This window comes from Castor canadensis, chromosome 7 (assembly GCF_047511655.1).
Source record: "Castor canadensis chromosome 7, mCasCan1.hap1v2, whole genome shotgun sequence".
NCBI lineage: Eukaryota > Metazoa > Chordata > Mammalia > Rodentia > Castoridae > Castor > Castor canadensis.
Window position 1 is genome coordinate 81,325,109 of NC_133392.1, and position 24,478 is coordinate 81,349,586.

General features: G+C 41.5%; 1 protein-coding gene across 9 annotated transcripts in view; it reads right to left on the minus strand.

Annotated features, from left to right (window-relative positions):
• Positions 1–20,312, minus strand: part of Ankrd30a (ankyrin repeat domain 30A) — a 107,435-nt gene extending 87,123 nt beyond the window's left edge. For 6 of the 9 annotated variants that reach the window (XM_074079480.1, XM_020179689.2, XM_074079478.1 and 3 more), the window contains exons 1-7: positions 19,794–20,311; positions 17,638–17,752; positions 17,315–17,488; positions 14,015–14,121; positions 3,974–4,032; positions 2,867–2,902; positions 1,207–1,240 (exon numbers count right to left, since the gene is read on the minus strand). In XM_074079480.1, coding sequence (XP_073935581.1) covers positions 1,207–1,240; positions 2,867–2,902; positions 3,974–4,032; positions 14,015–14,121; positions 17,315–17,488; positions 17,638–17,752; positions 19,794–20,038 — 770 coding nt within the window. In that variant the 5' untranslated portion in view covers positions 20,039–20,311. Of the gene's footprint in view, positions 1–1,206; positions 1,241–2,866; positions 2,903–3,973; positions 4,033–14,014; positions 14,122–17,314; positions 17,489–17,637; positions 17,753–19,793 lie in introns of those variants that run through there. The other 3 variants (XM_074079482.1, XM_074079484.1, XM_074079483.1) reach the window with 3 other exon arrangements.
• Between the last annotated feature and the right edge of the window lie 4,166 nt (positions 20,313–24,478).

A 24,478-nucleotide genomic window follows, 5' to 3' on the forward strand; every position in this document is an offset into this window, starting at 1 on the left:
GTTTCAGGTTTCAAGAATTTGGGTAGGGTATTAAACATAGGTTTATGTACTAGAGGGTATTTTGATTAGTTTACAAGACTCCTTAAAATTCTGAAATTATACATGCTTTTGATTCTACTTACAGAAAAATATGGAATACTTAGCTGACAGAAAAAAAAAGAAAAATCAGGAAAAGCACCCCCAAAAAAGGAAAAAAAAAAAAAGATTACAGTCATTAAAAAAAAAAAAGACCGGAAAAAAGAAAAAACTTCATAGAACCAGGCAGAGTAGTAGCCTGAAACCTTATGGAAAATCAGCAAGTAGAGAAATCACTTAAAAATCTCCTGTAAATGGATGCTAAATATAATTAATATAACATGGATATTCATTATAGATTAATATATAGATATTCTTCACTTCCAATTAAACAGTTCTTCTCCAGGACTTGCCTGATCTTGTTTATACAACACCTAAGGTCCTATGGCCATAGCTAAGTGAGATCTACCTTAAAACTTTTAATAATAAAAACAAGGTATATAACTGCAGTTGTTAAAAATACTAGACAGATTTTAGGAATATAACTGGACTTCTCAGGAAAAATCTAAGTCAGAGTTAACATATATTAGACTTTCTGAATCGATCTGATATAAGCCTGTATCTTGATTCTACTGCTGTACAGGTCTTTGTCAATCTATGCAGAAAAGAAGGAGAATGGACGTGGGGGCCAGGCAGGATGACAGTCAAGTCATAAGTCAGCTGCCTGCTAACTATGGGATGGATCATGGGCAAATTAATCAACTTGTCTAAATAACTGATGCCTAATTAGTTAAGAAAAAATAGGATACAGCTAGGCACTGGTTGCTCATGGCTGTAATCCTAGCTACTCAGGAAGCAGAGATCAGGAGGATCACAGTTGAAAGCCAACCCAGGCAAATAGTTCGTGGGCCCTTACCTCAGAAAAAAAAAAAAAAATCACTAAAATGGTCTGGTGGAGTGGCTCAAGGTGTAGGCCCTGAGTTGAAGCCCCAGGGCCGACAAAAAAGAAAAAAAAGTTATGAAAGCACAGATACTTTGCAAAACTCTTGTGACCACTATCAGAAATAAAAATATGTTAAGCACATAATATGGTGTCCAGCCCAGAGTACAACACTCAACAAATCTTAGTTTCTTTTCTCTGCATTCGGTAATTGGTTAACCTATGACTTTTTAAAATCTGTACGTTCCTACCTGGTTAAAGAGTCATCTTCAGAACTCTCATCCACTATTAAAGAAAAAGGTAAGATACATTTGAAATCAACAATAGAAAAATATAAAGTAACAAAATATGAGACTTTTATTTTGTTAGAAAGTATTCCTCTGGGCCCATACCAGGAGAATGAGTATTAACTATACTACAAATAGGCAATGCATTAAGAATGCTTACTTCTCCCTCTTTGTATTTATTAAATGCAAGAAAGAATGGTATTTATCAAAATCTGATACCTAAAAGTAAACTACTATGTACAATGACCATAATTCTTAATTCAATGCTACCAGAATGACAGAAAATGGTATCAGTTAGCAGAGTCAGTAGCATAAGCTTATAGTCTCAAATAGCATGTTTTTCTAGACTAATGGCACTAGGAAAAATTACCTACTTTGTTATAACACAACTTTTCCAGATTTTTAGTTTAGGATGAAACACTCTATCACAAGGAAACTTGATAGCTATAGCACTGATTTTTTTTTTTTTTTTTTTGGCAATACTGGGGTTGGAACTCAGGGCCTCAAGCTTATTAGGCAAGTGTTCTACCACTTGAGCCACTCCTCCAGCTAGATCTATAGGCACTGTACTTTGCAGCATTAACAAAACATAGGAAGCAGACCTGGGAGAGGATCACTGCAGACTTTCTAGCTGCCAATGGAGAAGACCTCATGTGCTTACTCTACTAATCCTCTTCTGGGGAAGATGCTAGTAAGCTTTCTTAGTTTTAGCTATCTTCTCTACTTTACATGTGGTGCAAACAAGACACAAATTCACCTGCCATTTTGCCATGGAATGAACCACTGAAAAGATCATTCCCTTGTCCCTACCTCACAGTCAGAGAAAACCTTATAATGAAACACTGGGAAGCACTGGCAAAGTAGCAGCAAGTTGCCAGTGAGTATTGTCTGATATTTAAAAAAAAAACAAAACTATTAACTCACTCAAGCTTTCAGAATGTGCCAACATTGGCCCTAACTAGTAAGAGAAAAAAAAAAAATCCTTTTCACCTCATGTCAAATATGAAGAGAATAAAAACAAAAACAAAAATCAGTGTGACTCTCCTGGCATTCTCTTGACAGAGAATCTATTCATGGAAAAGTCAATGCTGGGGTGTTTGCCCTGCAAAAAAGCAAAACAAACTGGGCTGTGGGTGTGACTCCATGATGGAGTACAAAGACAAAGAACATCTTAAATGACTACATTCAAATACCTTGGAACTTCCATAATTTAAACATTGAAAAACATACTGGAAAAAGCAAAACTTCTACTAAAGACAGTAAAAAGATCAGTGGTTGCCTAAAATTAAGAGGTGGGGGAAGGATGAACAGGTAAAACACAGGGGATATTTAGGGCAGTGAGACTATTCTGATTATGATACTATAATGGTAATTACATGTCATTATACATTTGCCTAAATCCAGATTATACACCAAGAGAGTATGGACTTTGAGTGATACGATATATCAATATAGGCTCATCACTTACAATAAGTGTACTTATTTATTATGATAATGGAGGAAGCTATGTGTGGAAGGTATAGCGTATAGGAGAAATCTCTGCACATTCCTCTCAATTTTGCTGTGAATCTAAAATTGCCCTTAAAAAAGGTATAGGGGATTAGTTAAGTGGTAAGGCACTTGCCTGGGATGCATGAAGTCTTAGGTTTGATTTCCAGCACTGCAAAAAATACAGAAAGAAAAAGGAAAAAGTTAATTAAAGAAAACTGAACCTATTAGTATATATTGCATGTATTCTAACAAGAAATAGTCACCTTAAAATTGGAGATAATTACAGCACAAAGTAAGAGAACATGGGTATTCTTCCCTAAACTGAAGAACTTGAAAATATATAAAAATAAATAATTTAGTTGGGTATGGTAGTACACATAGTTGGGTTGGGTAGTACACATACCCAACTCTGCTTGGGAGGCAGAGGCAGGAGAGTTGTAGTTTGAGACCAAACCAGGCAAACATAGGGAGACACTATCTCAAACATAAAATTAAAAAAGTAAAAACAAAAAGGGCTGGAGGAGTGGCTCAAGTGGTGGGGGCATGCCTAGCATGCTCAAAGAAAAAAAAATTTTTTAATTATCTATTTTTAGACACATATCACTTTTTAGTGACACAACTGTGATAATAATCACTTAATAAATGCAACCCATTTATTGTAAAAATTCAATAGAAAATTAATTTTGTAAGTCAAATTTTATCTAATATGAATATAGAGAAGACCTATAGAATACTAATTTAAATTTTTTTAATCTACACAAAGATAAAAGATTACAAGGGCATAACTTAAATGAATTACTTTTTTCAGATTTTTACTGCTTCAGACTATAAATTTCCTATAATTAATTTCTTAAGTAACTCTAAATTCTAGACTTAGAAAGAAATTAAGAAAAAAGTATAAATGCAGTTTATACACTGATTTTTTTTCTTTTTGGTGGTACTAGGGTTTGAACTCAAGGCCTCAGGCTTGCTAGGCAGGTGCTCTATCACTTGAGCCACTCTGTCTTGTGTTGGGTATTTTTGAGATAGGGTCTTGAGATCTATTTGCCTAGGCTGGCTTCAAATGGAGATCCTCCTGATCTCTGCCTCCCAAGTAGTTAGGATTACAGGCATGTGCTGGCTGGTGCACAGCTACACACTGATTTTTAAAATTTCTCTTCTGTGATCAAAATTTTATTACTCTTATTTTTTTTAATCTAGGGCAGGACCACTAAGCATAATTCTTTGTCAGAAATCTTACCTGGATTGCTGTTTTCAGGATTTTTAAGTTTCTTTTCTTCATATTCAAAAGGTATTTGCCTATTGCCATATATAAAAAAAGTGATAAATAAAATTACTATTTTAATACTGATATGAAAAACATTTTATAAATATATTAAATTCTGAGGAGTATTTCAGACAATATCAGATCTAATATCAGAACTTTATCCCATTTGATTCAAATGTGTCAGTTCTTCAAACTTTTTGATATGCTTTAATTACAGAAGAAAAAAAAGTAGTAAGGTAAAATGGTCATGAATTGAAGGTACTACAACTTAGCACATTAACTAGTTTAGCTTGACAGAATGGACTACCCTGAACTTAAAAGAAATCCTAGCTCTGTAAGCAAGTTACTTGTTCTTGGGCAAAGTTATTGTTTTAGGCTCAAAGTCTTCATAGGGTTCTTATTAAGATTAAAGAAATAACAGAAAAGCATGCTCAGATAAATAGTAAAGTAATGGAATACTTTGTTCTTTAATGCTGAACTATTTTGGAATCCCAAGTGAAATCTCAATGGATGGTTTTTCACTGGTTGTAATATTCAAATGTTGTAGTTATCAGAAATATTGCCATAATTTGGTTGTTATTCTATGTGGCTATTTTATTCAGGTCAAATCAGCTATAAACAAATTTATAAAACAATTTATAAATATAAAATATAAATATAATATAAACAAATATAATTTATAAATAAATTTATTTATAAATATATCATTAAATTAGATAACATAATTGTTACCTGTTAGTGGACTAATTAATCACACCAAGGTAGAAAACATAAATGTAAAGCCCTAGCTTTGGACTGCTACTATTCCTTCTCCACTCAGTCAAACTCTAAACCAGGCAGCTCTTTCTTAGAATGATCTTAATCTCCAACTGACAAAAGCCCTCTTTTATGCATGGATACAGATGAGTCATGAACGGGCCAGCTCTTTTAAATTCAACTGATCTACTTTAAATTCAAAGAATTCTGCTTAATGGCTTCCTTGTGAGGCAGAATTTGAATGTATTTTGAAGAGCTGAGGCAGAGATTCAAGTAGCTTGGGATATTTTCACTACCATGAAAAACAGATCACTGGAGAGGCCAAAGGTTGGCAGGAGGAGAGGTGGTACAGGACAGATATGGTAATAAAGAAGAAAGGAAATTCTAATCTCCTTCTGGAACATTATTTGAACTTATCTCATAGTTTAAAACAATGAAATTCCAAGCACTAATATAAGATAACAGAACCAATAAAATCAGTTCATAAATAACAATCATTACAAGGGAATAAAAATCCTGTTACATACTATCTTTTGTGTTGCCTGGACTGAAAGGAATATGAGGTCTCAGCGGGCCCCAACCCCCTTGTTGGAGAAACCAGTACCAAACATCCCATGTAGATAAGATAAGCAATGAGGCAGGGCTCAGTTAGGGCATATAGAATGTGAGGAATGCAAGATGTGAGATACGAGCAAGATGTGAGATACGAGCAAGATGTGAGGTACGAGCAAGATGTGAAGTACGTGCAGGATGTGCTCTGCCTGCTTGTCTAATGTTGATAACAAAAATATGCACGCCACTGCAGTCTATATAAGATTTCCCCCTAAGAGGCTCAGGGTCTTGCTTTCCTAACCGGTCCTGCGTGTCCGTGTGGGAGCTCGACCCTGGCTAGCCAGTCCAATAAACTCTGCTTTGTTGATTGCATTCACGCCTGGCTCTCTGTCTCTCGGGGGAATAGGATTCCGGGTCCTAACATTTGGAGGTTCCACCGAGATTTCATTTTCTCGAGAGACAGAACCTGCCTGCGAGAAAGCAGGGGCGATCCCAAGTCCTAGGCGTTGGGAGGGGATCCCAGACCCTCATTTGGAGGAACTTGAGTGTTCCATTTGGGCCGCGGCGGGGATTCGGCCAATCCCCAGGGAGATTCATTCTGGGAATCTCGCAAGGAGGACCACAGGGTCCTATTGGGAGAGGCTTTCCTCTCATTTGGGCTCGAGCATTTTAGGAACCCTGGCGCCAGGTGAAGAACTAATTGAGCTAGTCGACCGACCACCCGTCAAGTGGACGCCTTTCGGCCTGATATCCCAGTTGGACGGTGAGGAGGTTGAATGGGGTGCGCACCAGTGTGAGAGAAGGACCGGTCCGAGCGAGTGCTGGAGAGTGTTGTGTGTGTGTGGAATTATTGTTGCCTTTACCCTTTTTGTTCTATCTCTCTTGGTGTTTGAGTCTCCTTCCACAATGGGACAGGGACAAACAACCCCAAAGTCTCTGATCCTTTCTCACTTTCCAGAAGTTAAAGAAAGGGCCTTAAATGCGGGTCTGGTCATCAAGAAAGGTAAGTTCGACACCTTTTGTTCTGCAGAGTGGCCCACCTTTGGAGTCGGGTGGCCCATTCAAGGTTCCCTCTCCCTAGACCTGATCACTAAGGTTAAAGCAGTCATTTTTCAGCCAGACAATCGAGGCCATCCAGACCAAGTTCCTTACATTTTGGTTTGGGAGGATCTGGTGAGGAACCCTCCCCCTTGGTTAACAGTTTTTCTGACCCACCCCTCCAGTTCGGCCCCCGGGGCTAAAACCCCAGTCACGCCCGCCTTGGTCATAAAGGAGGAAAAACTTCCTCTTCCCACCTTGACCGGTCCTCAAATTAGGGCATCTCCTTCACCATCTCCGGTCTTACCAGAGAGTTCCCCCCTTTACCCATCCCTCGCAGGGGCAGAGGAAGATCGGCCGCCTCCATACGTGACTCCCCCTGGCCAAGCCAGTGCCCCGGAGGAGGAAATTTCCTCATCCTCCTCAACAGGACTGGCAGCAGGAGGAGGAATGGGTCGAAGACTTCGCCCCCGAGGGATCTGGGAAAGGGAGGGGGAAGACGGGCCCCCCTCATCAACACAGGGGGAGGAAACTGTCCCTACACTTCCAGTCCGGATGGTGGGCCAAGGGGGACCGGGAGGAGGGCAACAGTTTCAGTACTGGCCCTTCTCCTCCAGTGATCTATATAACTGGAGGACGCAGAACCCACCCTTTTCTGAAGACCCCAAGTGTCTCATAGATCTCTTGGAGTCCATCATGCATACACACCGTCCCACTTGGGATGACTGTCATCAGCTGCTCAATACTCTTTTTACGACGGAGGAACGAGAGCGCATCCTCAACGAAGCGAGGAAGAACGTCTTGGGGGATAATGGGAGACCCACAACTCTCCAACCGGCCATAGACGAGGCTTTTCCCCTACGCCGCCCTAATTGGGATTTCGGGACCGCAGAAGGTAGGGAGCGTCTTCGGATCTACCGCCAGACTCTTATGGCCGGTCTCCGAGCGGCCGCTAGAAGGCCCACCAATTTTGCAAAAGTAAAAGCAGTCATTCAAGGGGAAAACGAAAGCCCAGCCGGTTTCTTAGAGCGCCTCCATGAGGCATACCGTCAGTACACCCCGATTGACCCTGAGGCGGACCTCCACCGGTCTGCTGTGGTACTCTCATTCATTAATCAGGCAGCTCCAGACATTAGGAGAAAACTCAATAAACAGGGGAGATGACTATAAGGGAAATGCTACAGGTAGCAGAAAAAGTCTTTACCGCTAGGGAAACTCCAGAAGAAAGGGAGGAAAGACAGAGAAAGGAAGACAGGGAAGCCCAGGAGAAATTGAGAAAGGAGGACCGGGAGTTCCAGGCTAAGGAAAACCGAAAGCAACAGAGAGAAATGGCTCGTATTTTCCTAGCGGGTGTCCGGGACCAACCCAGAGGAGGGGGCCACGCCAGGACCCCGGATAAGGAACACTGTTTTTACTGTAAGGAAACGGGGCATTGGAAGAGAGAATGTCCTAAGTTAAAGGGAAGAAGAGGGTTTGGAAGGAGACCGGGGGAAAACAGGGAAAGGGAACGAGCAGTAGAGCAGGCCAGAGTCCTACTAGCCGGAGAAGAGGACTGAAGGAGACGGGGCTCAGACCCCCTCCCCGAGTCCTGGGTAACAATGCATGTGGAGGGGAAGCCGATGGGGTTCATGGTGGATACCGGCGCCCAATATTCGGTTTTAAACAAGGCACATGGACCTTTGAACAAGGCACGAACAAGTGTTGTTCAGGGGGCCACCGGTACGCAGTTATGTACATGGACTACCAAAAGAAAGGTGAACTTAGGAAAACACCAGGTCACACACTCCTTCTTGGTCGTCCCTGAGAGCCCCGCTCCCCTGCTCGGACAGGACCTACTCACCAAAATAGGGGCCCATATCCATTTTGAACCAGATGGAATAATTGTGACTGATCGAGAAGGGAGCCCGATTCATGTCTTGTCCCTATCATTGGCTGACGAGCATCGTCTGTTTGAGAGTCAACAGGAACCAGGAGGGGACATGACTCATTGGGTAAAAAGATTTCCCACGGCCTGGGCGGAGACTGCGGGAACCGGCCTCGCCAAACACCTCCCGCCCGTAGTTATACAATTGAAGGCTTCTGCTCTCCCCATTCGGGTGAAACAGTATCCTATGCCTGAGGAGGCCCGAAGAGGCATAGCCCCTCATATCCACAGGCTAATAAAGGAAGGAGTACTGCGACCTTGTCAGTCTGCCTGGAATACTCCTCTGCTCCCCGTCCGAAAGCCGGGAAGCGGGGACTATAGGCCTGTGCAAGACCTACGAAAGGTAAACGAGCGGACGGAGGACATTCATCCCACCTTTCCGAATCCCTATACCTTGCTCAGCCACCTACCCCCCTCGCAAGTATGGTATACAACCCTTGATTTGAAAGATGCTTTCTTCAGCATTCCATTGTCAGAAATTAGTCAGCCGCTATTTGCTTTCGAATGGCAAGAAGATGGGGGCCAATCCGGACAGCTCACTTGGACCAGACTGCCGCAAGGATTTAAAAACTCTCCCACCCTGTTTAATGAGGCCCTGAGCCAGGACCTGGAACCTTTTCGTCGGAGCCACCCACGAGTCACTCTATTACAGTATGTTGATGACTTACTGTTAGCGGCAGAAACCCGAGAGGAGTGCATCAAGGCTACTGAACACCTGCTAACGGAATTAGGTGAGCTGGGGTATCGGGCAAGTGCCAAGAAAACTCACATCTGTAAAAGGTCAGTGACATATTTGGGTTATCGGATTGCAGATGGGGCAAGATGGCTGACTGATGCCATGAAACAGACTATTCTGGCTATCCCATCCCCGACATCCACTAGGGGGGTGAGAGAATTCCTGGGCTCCGCGGGGTTCTGTAGACTCTGGATTCCAGGATTTGCGGAAATAGCCAGACCCCTATATGAGGCCACCAAAGAAGCTCCAGATTGGAGTTGGGGAGAGAGAGAACAACAGGCCTTTGATCAGCTAAAAGACGCTCTTTTGCAGGCCCCTGCCTTAGCCTTGCCAGATCCTACAAGACCATTCACTCTGTTTGTAGATGAGAAAAAGGGGGTAGCCAAAGGAGTCTTGACCCAACAGCTAGGTCCCTGGAAGAGACCAGTGGCATACTTTTCCAAGAAATTAGACGCAGTAGCGGCAGGATGGCCCCCCTGCCTCCGCATCATAGCGGCCATTGCCGTGCTGGTGAGAGAAGCCGATAAACTAACCTTTGGACAGGCCCTCTGGGTAACGGCCCCTCACCCGGTGGAGGGAATCCTTAAACAACCCCCTGGGAAATGGATGACGAATGCCAGGCTCACCCACTACCAGGGGCTCTTGTTGGATTCCCCTCGGATCACATTCACAGATCCCGTAATCTTGAACCCTGCCACCTTGTTGCCTAACCCGGAACTGCAGACACCTGTCCATAACTGCAAAGAATTCCTCTCCGAAGTTACACAGGTACGGGCTGACCTAAAGGATACCCCCCTGTCCGGCTGCAAATTAAACTGGTACACGGATGGAAGCAGTTTTTTCCAAGATGGAGCCCGAAGGGCAGGGGCAGCTGTAGTCGACCAAGAAGGAAATACGGTATGGAGCAGCGCCCTCCCACCCGGAACATCAGCCCAAAAAGCGGAATTAATTGCCTTGGCAGAGGCCCTGGAGAGGGCAAAAGGAAAGCGAGTCAATATCTACACCGATAGCCGCTATGCTTTCGGTACCATCCATGTCCACGGGGCCATCTATCGCGAAAGAGGATTCAGCACAGCAGAAGGAAAACATCTAAAGAACCTAGCCGAAGTCCAGCGTCTATTAATGGCAGTGGAAAAACCGAAGGCAGTGGCAGTGATGTATGTCCCAGGCCACCAGTCTGCCAAGACGCCGGAAGCTGTCGGTAACAACAGAGCAGATCAAGAAGCAAAGAGAGTAGCAATGGTGAGTCCTCCCATGGAGACAGGGCAACCTTCCACGGTTGCGGCGATAGACGTGCCGGTCCCAGAGCTCCCTCCGCTACCCCCCCGACCAGAATACTCCACAGAGGATTTCACTTGGATGAGAGCCCACTCCCCCTTTAGAGAAGGGGAAGACGGATGGAAAAGCGACTTGGAAGGCAAGTTAATTCTGCCTGAAAAACTCGGACGATTCCTGTTGGCTAACTTACATAAGTCCACCCATTTGGGGCGGAGAAAATTACTAGACTTGTTGACATCTGCGCAGCTCCGATTTCCGAACCAGACCATAGCAGTCCGCCAAATTGTGGAAGATTGTGCCAGCTGCACAATCATGAAACCAGGACGAAGGGAGGGGCACCATACAGGTACTCGGGAACGGGGGAGGGCTCCGGGAAGAAGTTGGGAAGTGGATTTTACTGAGGTAAAACCGGGAAAGTTTGGGTACAAATATTTGCTGGTATTCATAGATACCTTTTCAGGCTGGGTGGAGGCTTTTCCTACAAAGAAGGAGACGAGTCAGGTAGTGGCAAAGGCTTTGCTAGAGGAAATCATACCCAGATATGGGGTGCCCGAGGCAATTGGGTCAGATAACGGTCCGGCTTTTGTTAGTAAGGTCCTGCAGGGACTAGCCCAGACTATGGGGGCCAATTGGAAGCTACATTGTGAATATAACCCCCAGAGCTCAGGGCAAGTAGAAAGGATGAATAGGACACTAAAGGAGACTTTAGCCAAATTGGCCCTGGAGACTGGCGGTGATTGGGTGACGCTCCTTCCCTTGGCCATCTTCCGAGTCCGGAACTCCCCCTATGTCCATGGGCTAACTCCCTTTGAGATCCTGTATGGGGCTCCACCCCCCATCATTCAGAGGACCTTAAGCCCAGAACTAGGTGATCTGGCCCCAAATTACCTGACCATGTTGCAGGCTTTAGCTAAAGTGCAACAACGGATTTGGCCCTTAATTCAAGCATACCACGCTGTTAAGAGGGACCTGGCTCCGGAACATGGCATAGTCCCGGGTGACATGGTATGGGTTAAAAGGCATCAGTCCAAAACCCTAGAGCCTAGATGGAAAGGACCTTATGTTGTACTGTTTACTACCCCTACCGCCCTCAAGGTTGATGGCATCGGACCTTGGATCCACCACTCCCACGTGCGTCGAGCCAATCATCAAAAACAAGAAGGGGTCAAGGAGTGGACTGTACGGCGGCACCCAGACAACCCATTAAAGCTAAAGCTTTTGTGGCCCCGGGAACATGCAGAGCCTTCAGGAGCAGCCACGGATGGGGTGGCTGATCGCTCTGATCTTGCTCAATGCCCAGAGCGGGAGCCTCGCAGAAACCAACCCTCACCAGCCCTATAAGCAAACCTGGATACTCACCGATGGGGAGACTCATACCACCCTCAACGAGACTACTCGCACTGCCCCCATAGGAACTTGGTGGCCGGAGCTTCAGTTCTGCTTCAGAGACATCAATCCTGCCTACAAGTCTACTGCCCCGGAGTCAGCCCGACGTTATGGGTTTTATGCCTGCCCCGGCCACAAAAAGAACCAGGAATGTGGGGGGATACAATACTCCTTCTGTAGGTCATGGGCATGTGTCACATCCAATGATAGTGAATGGAAATGGGGGATATCAAAATCAGACCTAGTCAAATTTGCCTTTGTAAATGGGATATTAAGGGGGCACAGAATTCCAATACCCACCCATAAATGCCAGCCCACGGATCTAGATAGAATCAAGGTCACTTTCACTGAAACTGGCAAGAAGGACACCCCTGGGTGGATACAAGGTAAGGTATGGGGACTTGTATTTTATAAATATGGTGGACATGCTGGCTCGACCATAGTGGTCAGATTAAAAATTGAGCCCATAGGGCCACCGTCCACAGCAGTAGGCCCCAATAAGGTACTTAGGCCGCCCAATGTAAAGCCATCTCCCCAACCTTCCACAACTCACCACCTTCCCTCAACCATAGCTCGGGCTAATGTTACAACTCCAAGACCATCAGAAACCAGCCCTCCCCTGGTGAGGCCCAGTCTCATGACCGCATCTAAAGACCCCCTCTGGGGGCTAGTGGGTGCTGCCTTCCTGACGTTAAACCACACCAACCCTAACATGACTAACTCCTGTTGGTTATGTTATGATGTGAGGCCCCCATTCTATGAGGCAATAGGGCTAAACACCACTCACGATACCTCATCTGAGGAAAACCCTACTCAATGTTCCTGGGGAGACCGTAAGAGAGGTCTGACCATACAGCAGGTAAACGGCCAAGGAACCTGCTTAGGAAAAGTGCCAAAGAACAGACGGGACTTATGTACTGTTATTAACGCCAGTTCTACCTGGGGAAATGCTATTAAATGGGTAATTCCAAAGGACAATGGGTGGTGGCTATGCTCGCGGTCCGGACTCACCCCATGCCTATCAACTAAGGTGTTTAACAGCTCTAAAGAATTCTGTGTTATAGTGGTTGTGCTGCCCCGCATCCTCTATCATTCGGAGGAAAGTCTATATTCATACTGGAATATAGGAACAGGTGAGAGAAAGAAGAGAGAGCCTATTTCTACACTAACCATTGCTACCCTACTTAGCCTAGGGGTGGCTGGGGCAGGGACCGGCATAGCCTCCCTGGCTACTCAACATAAAGGGATGTCTTCGCTGCGCGCAGCCATAGACGAAGATATAGAGAGAATAGAAACCTCCATTAGCCACCTAGAAAAATCCCTCACTTCTCTGTCTGAGGTAGTACTTCAAAACCGACGAGGTCTGGACTTGTTGTTCCTCCAAAAAGGGGGACTATGTGTTGCTCTAGGGGAAGAATGTTGTTTTTACGCTGACCATACCGGAGTTGTTCGTGACTCCATGTCTAAACTCCGAAAGAGCCTGGAACAAAGAAAACGAGAAAAAGAGGCAGGGGAAAGCTGGTTCGAGTCTTGGTTTAACCAGTCCCCATGGTTGGCTACCCTTTTATCTGCACTGGCAGGGCCAATAATAATCATCCTACTGCTTGTTACCATAGGACCCTGGATTCTAAACCGACTTATGACTTTTGTCAAAAGTCGAATTAATACTATCCAACTTCTGGTCCTCCGCCAACAATATCAGGCTCTTCATCCTCTCGAGGATGATTCCTCAATTTAGGCCATAAGAAAGGGGGGAATGAAAGGAATATGAGGTCTCAGCGGGCCCCAACCCCCTTGTTGGAGAAACCAGTACCAAACATCCCATGTAGATAAGATAAGCAATGAGGCAGGGCTCAGTTAGGGCATATAGAATGTGAGGAATGCAAGATGTGAGATACGAGCAAGATGTGAGATACGAGCAAGATGTGAGGTACGAGCAAGATGTGAAGTACATGCAGGATGTGCTCTGCCTGCTTGTCTAATGTTGATAACAAAAATATGCACGCCACTGCAGTCTATATAAGATTTCCCCCTAAGAGGCTCAGGGTCTTGCTTTCCTAACCGGTCCTGCGTGTCCGTGTGGGAGCTCGACCCTGGCTAGCCAGTCCAATAAACTCTGCTTTGTTGATTGCATTCACGCCTGGCTCTCTGTCTCTCGGGGGAATAGGATTCCGGGTCCTAACATGGACTACTTTTATACCTGTCAATATATTTTGATATTTCTCAGTATAGCCCAATAATTAAGTTAATCTTCTCCCTACAAATTTCTGACTTGAGTGATTATTACCACTCAAGGGATTGTTACTACACTAAGGTTTAAAAAAACAGAATGAAATTTCTATACCTTCCCAACTTGTCAATTGCATGAATATCTGCTTTCTTCCTTACTAAATATTCCACCATCTGCTGTTTATTTTCCCTTAGAGCCAGTAAAAGTGGTGTGAGGTCATCCTGTAAAACAACAAAAACAATTTGTAGCACAGAAAATTATGTATTTCTCAATTGAATTGAAAATCTTATGAATGGCCTCATAAGTATAAATATGTAATATGAAAAGTACTATCTCTTCCTTCTCACCCTACTTCACTTTCACATTTGCTGCTCCTTTCATTTGGATCATATGGCTGTTAGACTGGCCATATGATCTTAGATCCTCTTGAAAACTCAGGTCAAACATTTCAATGTTCTACAGATCTTTGCTCTATCACAGCATTTTTTTTTTTTTGTGCAACTTATATATAATACCTTTATTAAAACAAACAAGCAAGCAAAAACAATAACAAAAACTACTTTACCACTGAGATAGTTCTGAGGGGTTAAATTAATTACATGTATTTTTAAACTTTTATATAAAACTTTACTAGGGAACTTCTATTTTATGAGAGGAATACATTAGTATAAATATAGAAATATGGTTTTGTCTACCAATAACAAGTAACAGTAGAGAATTCTTCAAGTTGCCAGCAATCTTTATCAGGAATTTATATAACTAACCACTACCTTTAAAATGTAAAAATTTGATAATGACATTGGTGTATCACAGCATTTTTCATAGTACTTTTGGAATTATGTGACTGTTCCTCATTTAAACCAAGAGGTTTTTGAGGTCAAGCATTGAACCTTTATCTCCAAGGCCCCAAACCCTAGGTATTTTATTGAGTTAGTAAGCTCAATAATCATTTCTTGAGCATGGTTTCTCAATCTATAATCCAAAAAATATTTACTTTTCTATAAGTATCATGTCTCAACAGAGAGACTCCATGATTATGTGTACTGCATGTCCAGAACTATAAAATACTATGCATTACATGTTCAGTATTAAAGAAATCTCTGTAACTTTGCTTAATCCTTACTTGACAATAGTTTTTTTGTGGCAAATATTAACACTTGAGGAGTAAGTTTTAGGGATAAAGTTTTGAGAGTTTTACAACAACATGGAAGTTTCCTCCAGGTTATAGGAACTTGCTTGACTGTCTTCTATTTATGGGACCGGTTTCCAATGTCCTGCACTCCTGTTCCAGTGCAGTGTCTAAATTAAAAGACATGGGCTTCAAATGGACTTTGATTGCTTATTACTAAATGGTCCATGAATTTTCTACTATAAGATGAAAGATCTATTTCTTAGCGATTAGAAAACTCAGGAGAAAAGTTTATTCTCACTTTTAATGATAATCCACTCTTTAGCAGGGTGGGTTTTTTTTTTTTGTTTTCTTTTCATGGCAGTACTGAGGTTTTGAACTTTGGGGCTTGTGCTTGCTAACCAGGTGCTGCACCACTTGAATCACACTCCTGGCCCTTTTTGCTTTCATAATTTTTCAAATAGGGTTTCATTATTTTTCAGAATTTATGGATGGGCTAACCTAAGTGGTGATCCTCCTATTTACGCTTCCCCCACTAGCTGGGATGGGAGGACCAGGCCACCATATACAGTTTTGAGGTGGGGGTCTCACAATCCCCCTCCTCCCACAAATGATGTGGGCTCAAAGAAGACCACATTCAATTCTGTGAGAGCAGCTTGAAATCCAGATTTCTGCAGGAATTTCTGAAGTTTAAATGATGACTCAATTTATGGAGGCAAACTACATATCTCTGTGGACTACATAGACCTGTTTTCCTTGGCTACGAGTGTGTTTCCAAATAGTTGTGTACAAAGCAAGTGTTTGCATGTGAAATCTGTTCTTTTTTAGTATTGTGTTTTACCAAAAAATTAGACCTCATATTGTAGTAATTTTTCTAACACTGACTAATTTATATTCCATTTCTATTCTCCCAGACTGTTAATTAAGTGAATAATTAGTTGCACAGGCCTGCTGAAACTAGATTATTAAAAGGATTTCCATCTAGATTCTTACTAACTTCATGGTTCTCAGTGTTAAACACTGCCAGTCTGCTTATGCCAGGGTTCTATGAACTTAGCAGATTCAGTGAGCTAGTCTATCAAAAAAAAAAAGAGTTCAAGACTTGAACTCAAGACTTTTTTTTTTTTTTAAAGACAGGGTCTCACTAGATAGCCCAAGCTGGCCTCATCCTCCTGCCTCAGGAGTACTGAGATTATAGGTAACATCACCACACTCAGCTTAACGACCTTCTGAATGGCAGTGAATGACTGAAAGGAATAATTGAAAGGAAAAGGGTATTATTCTGTAAGTAATATATATCACTCCTTTTAACTTCTCAACCATGATGGTAGAAAAAGAGATGAAAGTTGGACTAATATTATTGGAAAGAAGACTTTTGTTCCTAATGAAACTCCAAGTGTTTTTTCAAGTTTTTGAGATCTGGGAATTCATACATTACACTTTTTCTATTGGTTATATCAGAATAGTGAGGGAATGTTTAGAAATGGCCTTGTGCAAGTCCTCAGTAAATTTACAAATCAAAATCTCTAGGGAAGAACTTAAGACATGCACGTTTTAAAACTCACTTCAGTGAGAAAAAATTTTTTTTTAAAGTTTTACCTTAAATAAGCTCAGTATGTTCACAAATGCCATGAATACATAAAAGAAAGTCTTGACTTCTAATATTTCTTTAAAAGTATCAATATTTAAAGTGAAATCTTGGATAATTAAGTTATTTCAAAATATTTTCATTCAGAGAATGCTTGAGCTTTTAAATATGGAAAATGGACCCTACATTTGTGTTAGACTTTTTATCACCATGATAAATACCTAAGAGAACCAACTTAAGGGAGGAAATATTTTTGATTTATAGTTTCAGTCCATGATCAACTGGCTCCATTGCTTTTAAGAAGGCAGAAACTAATGGAGGAAAAGGCATGGTGAAGAAAGCTGTTCACCATTTAGCAGCCAAGAAACAAAGGGGAGTCTAACAGAAGGAGACCAGGGCCAAGATACACCTTTCAAAGGCACACCCCCAGTGACCCACTGCCTCCAACTATACCCCACCTTCCACAGCTACTTACTTCACAATAGTCTATTCACATTTTGAATCCATCAATAGATTAAACCATTGATTAGGTCAGAGTCCTCTTGATCTGTCTCTGGGAACACTCTCACAGACACATCTAGAGGTGTGCTTTACTAATCTAAACATCTTTCAATCTAATTAAGATTGATCATCACCATATGGCACTGTTAAAAAATAAATGCATTTCAAATATTTTGGCAATAAAGTTGGTCTATACCTTGTTTTTTGCTTCAATATTTGCATTGTGTGCAAGTAATTTGGCTGCTATTGATGTGTTCTCACTATAGACAGCATAGTGCAGAGCAGTGTTGCCTCTGGCATCCATAATGGTTGGATTAGCACCATGTTCCAGCAGAATAGTGGCACATTCCTCTTCTTGACATTGTACAGCCTGTTTTTGCACCAAGAAATAGGTTGTAAATTTAAGAAATTAAAAATAAATATTCCACAGGTTTTATCTGTTTAAGTAAAATAAACTCATTTTTATTCTAAGCATTCAAATCAAAGTTATCTCACGCTAAAATGTTGGCTGCTATATACCTTAATTAGAGCAGTGCTGTTCTCACTGTCATTGGCATCAATTTCACATTTTCTCTCTACTAGGAGAGTCACCACTTCTGGATGGCCATAAGCACAGGCAAAATGTAGAGCAGTCCTGTGAAAAGTAAAGGACTTTTTAGAAAATTATAGAACACTAGCTCAAATATATATTCTTGTCATTGTAAACATTAAATAGCATGTTATTCCTCTGCCTTGAAAACACGTACTTTTTTCTGATGAAAGTACAATATTTATTACTTGTTATTATTCACTAAATTGGTGAAAGTACAGACTATTTGACTGGCTTTTTTCTTTTTTTGCATGTGTATGATGCTAGAGATGGAAACCTGGGCCTCACACATGGTAAATAAGCACTAGATCACTGAGTTACATTCCCAGCTCAGAGCAACCAATCTGAATAGAAAGATTTAGATGAATTTGGGTTTGAATCCTATTTTAATTTATATTACTTACAAGATATCACTTAGCCTTTCCATGCCTCAATATCATCATCCATAAAATGGTGACTAAAAATAGTAGCCATCTTAAAGGACACCATTCTGATGCTTAAATGAGAATCTATGCAAAGTATTTAGAACAGTTTCTAGTACAAATAACAACTCAGTAATTATTAGATATTAAAAGTATTACTACTGCTTAACAAAGACATTTTAATTAAGTAAAATAATACAATGACTTATCACAAAGTAACAACTATTAGGAAAAAAACCATACTTTGCAGACAAGTTGTAAGGATTATGCATTTTTTACATAACATGCGTTTTCTCAAATTTTAACGATTCTGACATTGGGATGCCACTTACAATTCATGATGTATTACAACTATAACTGTCAGCATTTAAATTTCTTCTTAATACACAAAATAAAGGGCCATCACAGACACCATGGTGCCTTACATTAAGTGAAATATTATATACACACCAGACCTATGGCATTTCAAGTCAATATAGTTAGCATTTAAAAAAATTTTATTTCTTGAAAGCGTATAGGTAGGCAGAGATTGGGAGGATTGTGTTTAAAGGCTTGTGGGGACAGATAAGTTCCCAAGTCTGCATCTCCAAAATAAACAGAGCAAAATGGACTGGAGGTGTGGCTAAAGCAGTAGACACCTGCTTTGCAAATGGGAAGCACTGAGTTCAAACCCCAGTCCAATCCCTCCAAAAAGTGTACAGTAAAGATGGCTGAATGAGAACAACAAAAATTTAAGAAAGTAATCCTTTGATTTTTCAGGAAAATTGAAGCCAAAGGAAACTCAGGACTCCAATGAGTAGGTATGGCTCAATATATTTAGATTTATAGGATGTGTGGAAATCAAGATATTACTGACGCTTAATATCAGTATTTCATATTGTTATAAAATTTGAAAAGGACTGTTAAAAGTTATATTTTGCAATTTCCTACCTTAGAGATGCTTTTGTTTGAAAGGAAGGAGAAAAAGCTTCAAATGAAGTTGAATTCTACACAGTAATAAACCTCTCGCCTTGCTAGATTAGACAGGTAAACATGAAAGTTTCAAGGATTGAAGCATGTGGAACTCAAAAATGTTAAAACTTTGATATTTTCATTTGGTTTATGTAAAACTTATAAGCGTATAGAGTTAACATTTTGGAAATCAGAGTTCCTAGTCAAGAACTTGGAGCCATCTTCCCACTTCAAAGTTTCCTGGTAAAGTCACCCTTTGTGAAGAACATATATAATAGGTGTACACTGACACAAAATGGATATTGTATTTAAAGACTGTTTAGCAGTGAAGCTGATATGTTAACTATTTCATGCACTTTTCTACAATGTATATAGTATGTTTTTAAAATGTGTACATTAAAAATAAAATGCTGTATACACTTAATTTCGTTGGTTAAGTCGCTTTAATTAGACAAAAAAAGGCTCTATGAGGGGAATTATAAGTGGATCAGAAACCAGCTTAGGCTTGTTTTGCTATTTATAAAGGCCTGGGCACTAGACCCCCTTCAAGGTTTGCACACCCCAGGTGCTGAGGAGCCTGCGGTGAGAAGCAAGCCAAGCATTCTTGGTAAAAAGAGAGCCTGGGTCCTCCCATGTCCTCCAGTACGGAGCCCAGCAGGGAACGTGCCCAATTCCTCACACCAGCCCGCCTCCCCCGGCGGACGCTATTTTACCTGTTTTTCCTGTCCCTATCATTCACGCCACTTTTTCCAAGAAGAAGGATATGCTGCACTTTGGCTACGTCACCCACGCTTGCAGCCTTGTGGATCTTTCCCATATCCTTATCTTGGATGTGGTACCTGGGCGAGTCCAGGTTATTAGCACTCTCATGCCCGAAGCCCACGCAGTTCCTCCGAGGGCGGGCAGAGGATCCTGAAGGCGACGGGCCTTTATTCCTGAAGCCAAAGATCTTTTTCATGGCAGAGGCGCCTGCCTCCGAAGCACCTTCCCTTTCCCCAGCTTGCCTCCCACCCCCCTCCCAAGATTCCAATACAAGCGCTTATAGGTAAGTCTTAACTCTTCTCTCTGCAACGCTGCGCCAGGGAAGACGCTGCCTGGCTGGGCATATTTTCAAGCACAATAATCGCCAAGCAACCAAGAGCGCATGATCGCCTCTCACGTCGATAACGCGGCAGGGATTCGCCTCGGCTTCGAGGGTGCTGTGTGCGCTTGTATTGGAGACGCCGATTACTGACGTTTGGGCTACGTCATCATCCTGCGCCACTGCCCTGGCCTGTAGGGGCCTGCGACAGCCTTGACTGTATTTGTAGCCGTGGGACTTGGGACCCTGTGGCGGACCTATTACTCGCGGCCGCGGATTCGGACGGAAAGTAGTACGGCACAATAGCTGGGTGGATGGAGCTTGCCACAACAGCAAGACTTTGGAGAGCCCTGAGCCTGCGCTGGGGGGGGGGGGGGGGGAGGGGGCAGACAATTGCTTGCGGGGGCGGGGCGGGTCCGGGGGACTGCTTCCCAGGCGTTCCCTTCCGCTTTGAGAACGTTCTGTAAGCGTGCCACTGTCATTTGCTGGCTGTGTTTTTTGAGGCGGCTCAGACGAGATCCTGCAAAGAGGGGCCCTCACGCTTGAGAACTTAGCTCTGATTCTCACTAGGTGAAGAGGCCGTGGGTCCATTCTCACTAGGTGAAGAGGCCGTGGGTCCACTCTGCTGTTGCGAAAGTACTAAGCTGGGGGCGGTGTGGACACCTCTCACTTAGGCCGGACGCGCCATTCCCACCTGTTGTCTGTGCATTCAGGTCTAGCCAGCCTGATCTGTTCTTGCCTCTTCAGAAGTAAAGTAGCTGGGTCTTCCCTTTCTTTTAAAAAAAAAAAAAAAAAAAGCACTACAGATTTGGCTGGAGTGGGGAGCGGCATTTAGTTCGGCTGTTGTGGAGAAGGAAATAATTTAGCAGAGCCGTTTATTTGTGTGGAAATAAACACATTCAAGTAGCTTGAGAATTCTTTTTTTTTTTAAAGTGGGAGAATTTATTAAGATAGAAAAGTAGCAAACAGTACAACTTCTAGAGTTGGCAGGGATCCCAAAAAAGGTTGCTCAGCTTGGGAACTCTTGAAAATAGTGCATGCAATACATATAATCAGTGTTAGAATTATACAAATCATTGGAATCTAAAAAGAAAGTGTCTACATTTTGGACTAAGGTGAACTTAGAAAGAAACGACCTTAAAATTTTGGTTTAAGACTGGGAATTTTTTTTTTTTTTTGAGATAGGGTTCATTGTGTAGCCCAGGCTGGCTGCAGACTCTGAATCGTCCTGCCACAGTCTCCTGAATGATGGGATTACCGGTGTGCACTACCATGCCACACCAAAAGTAATTGCCTTTTTTTTTTGTTGGTATTGGGATTTGAATTCAGGGCCGCTAACTCACTAGGAAGGTACGCAACCACTTAAACAATTCTCCCAACCCTTTTGGTTTTCATTTTTATCCAATAGGGTCTTGCATGTATGCCTGACTGGCTTGGACTCTGGTCCACCTATTTATGCTTCCTAAGTAGCTGGGATGACAGGTTCTTGCCACCACACCCAGCTACAGGTTGAGATGAGGTTTCCCGAACTTTTTACCCAGGGTGGTCTGGAACCTCTATCCTCTAGATCTCCTTTGCCATATCTCCTTTGCCATATTTTAAATCCTTACATAAGTTTGGATCTACATACTCTATTCTGCTCTTAATGATTTGATTATCGTGGTTCCATAGTTTTTTGTTTCGTTTTTTTCTGATGGGGTCTCAAGTGCTGCAAGAAAAGGAAAGAAACAGAGGCAACATAGGCTTATTCGGGAACCTGTGGAGAGGGACATCAGCCGAAGCTAGTGCCTGCTCTTTGCTCACAGCCTGGGACAGTTATATTTTGAGGGAGTGGTTAAATGCTACTCTGGGTTGGGGGAAATTCTTGCAATTAGCTGTTGCTAGGATACCACTTCTTCCGCTAAGTCACATTCCTGCCAAATAGGATATTTGTGCTGCTGGCGACCCTGCAAGTGTTGGCTTGTCACACTGTGGAAGCATCTAAGATGGCTGAGATCCTAACAGTCTCTATGTAGGTTAGGGAGCCTGGAAAGTTATCTTCCTACCTCAGCCTCCTGAGTGCTGGCATTACAGGTATGCACCAAGACTCCTGGCCATCATACAATTTTTTTCTAGAGAAAAGATTAGATCAAAAAGAATTAACCTAGAAGGTAACACCCACGCACAGGAAGTCAATGTGAGTCAATGCCCTGTATAGCTATACTTATCTCAACCAGCAAAAACCCTTGTCCCTTCCTGTTATTGCTTATACTTTCTCTACAACAAAATTAGAAATAAGGGCAAAATAGTTTCTGCTGGGTATTGGGGGGGGAGAGGGAGGGGCGGAGTGGGTGGTAAGGGAGGGGGTGGGGGCAGGGGGGAAAAAAATGAACCAAGCCTTGTATGCACATATGAATAATAAAAAGGAAAAAAAAATTAAAAAGCAAGACTTTCTGTTACTCTTTATCACACTTACCTGGGCTTCTCTTGAGATCATTTAAGTATCAATTTAAAACAGACTGTTTTTTCCATTGAAATGCATTAATTTATATTGTTTTGAAGTATAATTGCCACTTTTATGTCATTAAGTCTTGCCTCCCTGGAGCATGATGTGTTTTTCTATTTGTGTCCGTCTTGATTTTTCTTTTTTTGGTAGTTATATTTCTTCTGGCTATTATATAGTTTTACTGTTATTGTTAATGGAGCTATTCTTTATTTCCATTTCTAAGAAATTTCTCCTTGTATGAATAGTTATTAATTTTTCCAAATTATTATTTTATTCATATTTCATGGCAAATTTAAAATACTTGTGATAATTTTTACAACAGTCTTAGGTTTCTCAGTGAACAATTACATAATTAAGACTGATAGTTTTATCTCTTCAGTCGTATATTTTTTATTGAACTTAAAATAACATTTAAATTATAACTTACATTTTTTTACTTTTGTATATTAGTAAAAATAGCTGGCATGCCTCTGATTGCTGATAATTGATTTTTCTCTTGTAAAAATGTTTATTAAATACACTGTTCAACTTTCTGAAAAGGAATATCTTTCAGTTCTGGGTTTATTTGCTTAGCGTGTATTTTTCTTGTGTTTCATGAATTCTCTTAGCAAACATTTTACCTAATTTTTTTCATTCCTACTCCTATGTGACATTTTTCCACCATGTCATAAGGCTTTAGCAGTAATGTTTTGCCATATTAATGCAGTGAAATATGACAGCTCCATTTTGGTTCTTCATGGTCTGCAGTATTTTTAAACTTGTTAGAAATTAACTGATGAGTTCTTTAAAATTAACTAGAACTCAGCTATGAAGCCATCTGCTTCCGTTGCTGGTATTCACCTTTTTGATATGATAACTTACCTATTCACTAATAAGTTTGACACTTATTATTTTTACTTGTATTAAGTCTCACTTAAAAGTATTCCTTCTTCTTGGTCCTTAAATTCATCGCTAATAATTACATGCTTCATTGTCTTATAATTCTTTTTTTTAAATCACTTTTGTACTTGTGCTTATTTCTCTTTTTCCTTACTAATATCATAGTTTCACTTACTGTCTTTTTTCTTCATAATTAAGATTGAGAGCAATTTATTTCATTTATATTTTCAGTTTCTCATCCCTTATATTAGTTTTTCTATTGTAATATTTTTGATACTTTCAACACTGAAGTGTTTTGTGATTCTTTTTGTCTTACACACTAAGATCTTCTATTTTTAGTCCTTCAGTTTTAATAAAATAGCATTGCTGTTTCTCTTCTACCTTGCAATGAGCATTTTAACTGGGTTCTCCATGACTTAGAATGGATTAATCTGTTCATGAGACCAGTGCTCTTATGATCCATTCACCTCTCAAAAAAGCCCCATCTCTGAATAGTGCTTCACTAGGGGCTAGCAATTTAAAATATGAGGTTTTTGACGGGAGGAGGTAGAATTGAAGATCCAAACCATAGCATTAATCCAGTGTAATAGATTCACACTGGATTCAGTGGTTTCAATTTATAATTAGTGCATTAATTGATATGTTTTATTCTTTTCCTTTTCCTTTACAAATTTTGTTGTTGTTGTTGTTAGTGATAGGGATCAAATCCAGGGACTCATGCATGATAGGCAAGTACTTCGCTGAGCTAAACCCATCACTTATAAGCATTATTATACAATAGTTTTCTTCCTTTGCAGATTTGACTAAATTGCTATTCATTCTCATTCATTTCCTTCCTTCTGAAATTTGTGAATTCTATAGAATTTTTCATTTTATTGATGATTAACAGCCTTTTTTTAGCACTTAACAAACCTATAATTTTCATAATTTACTACTATCACATATAATAAGGC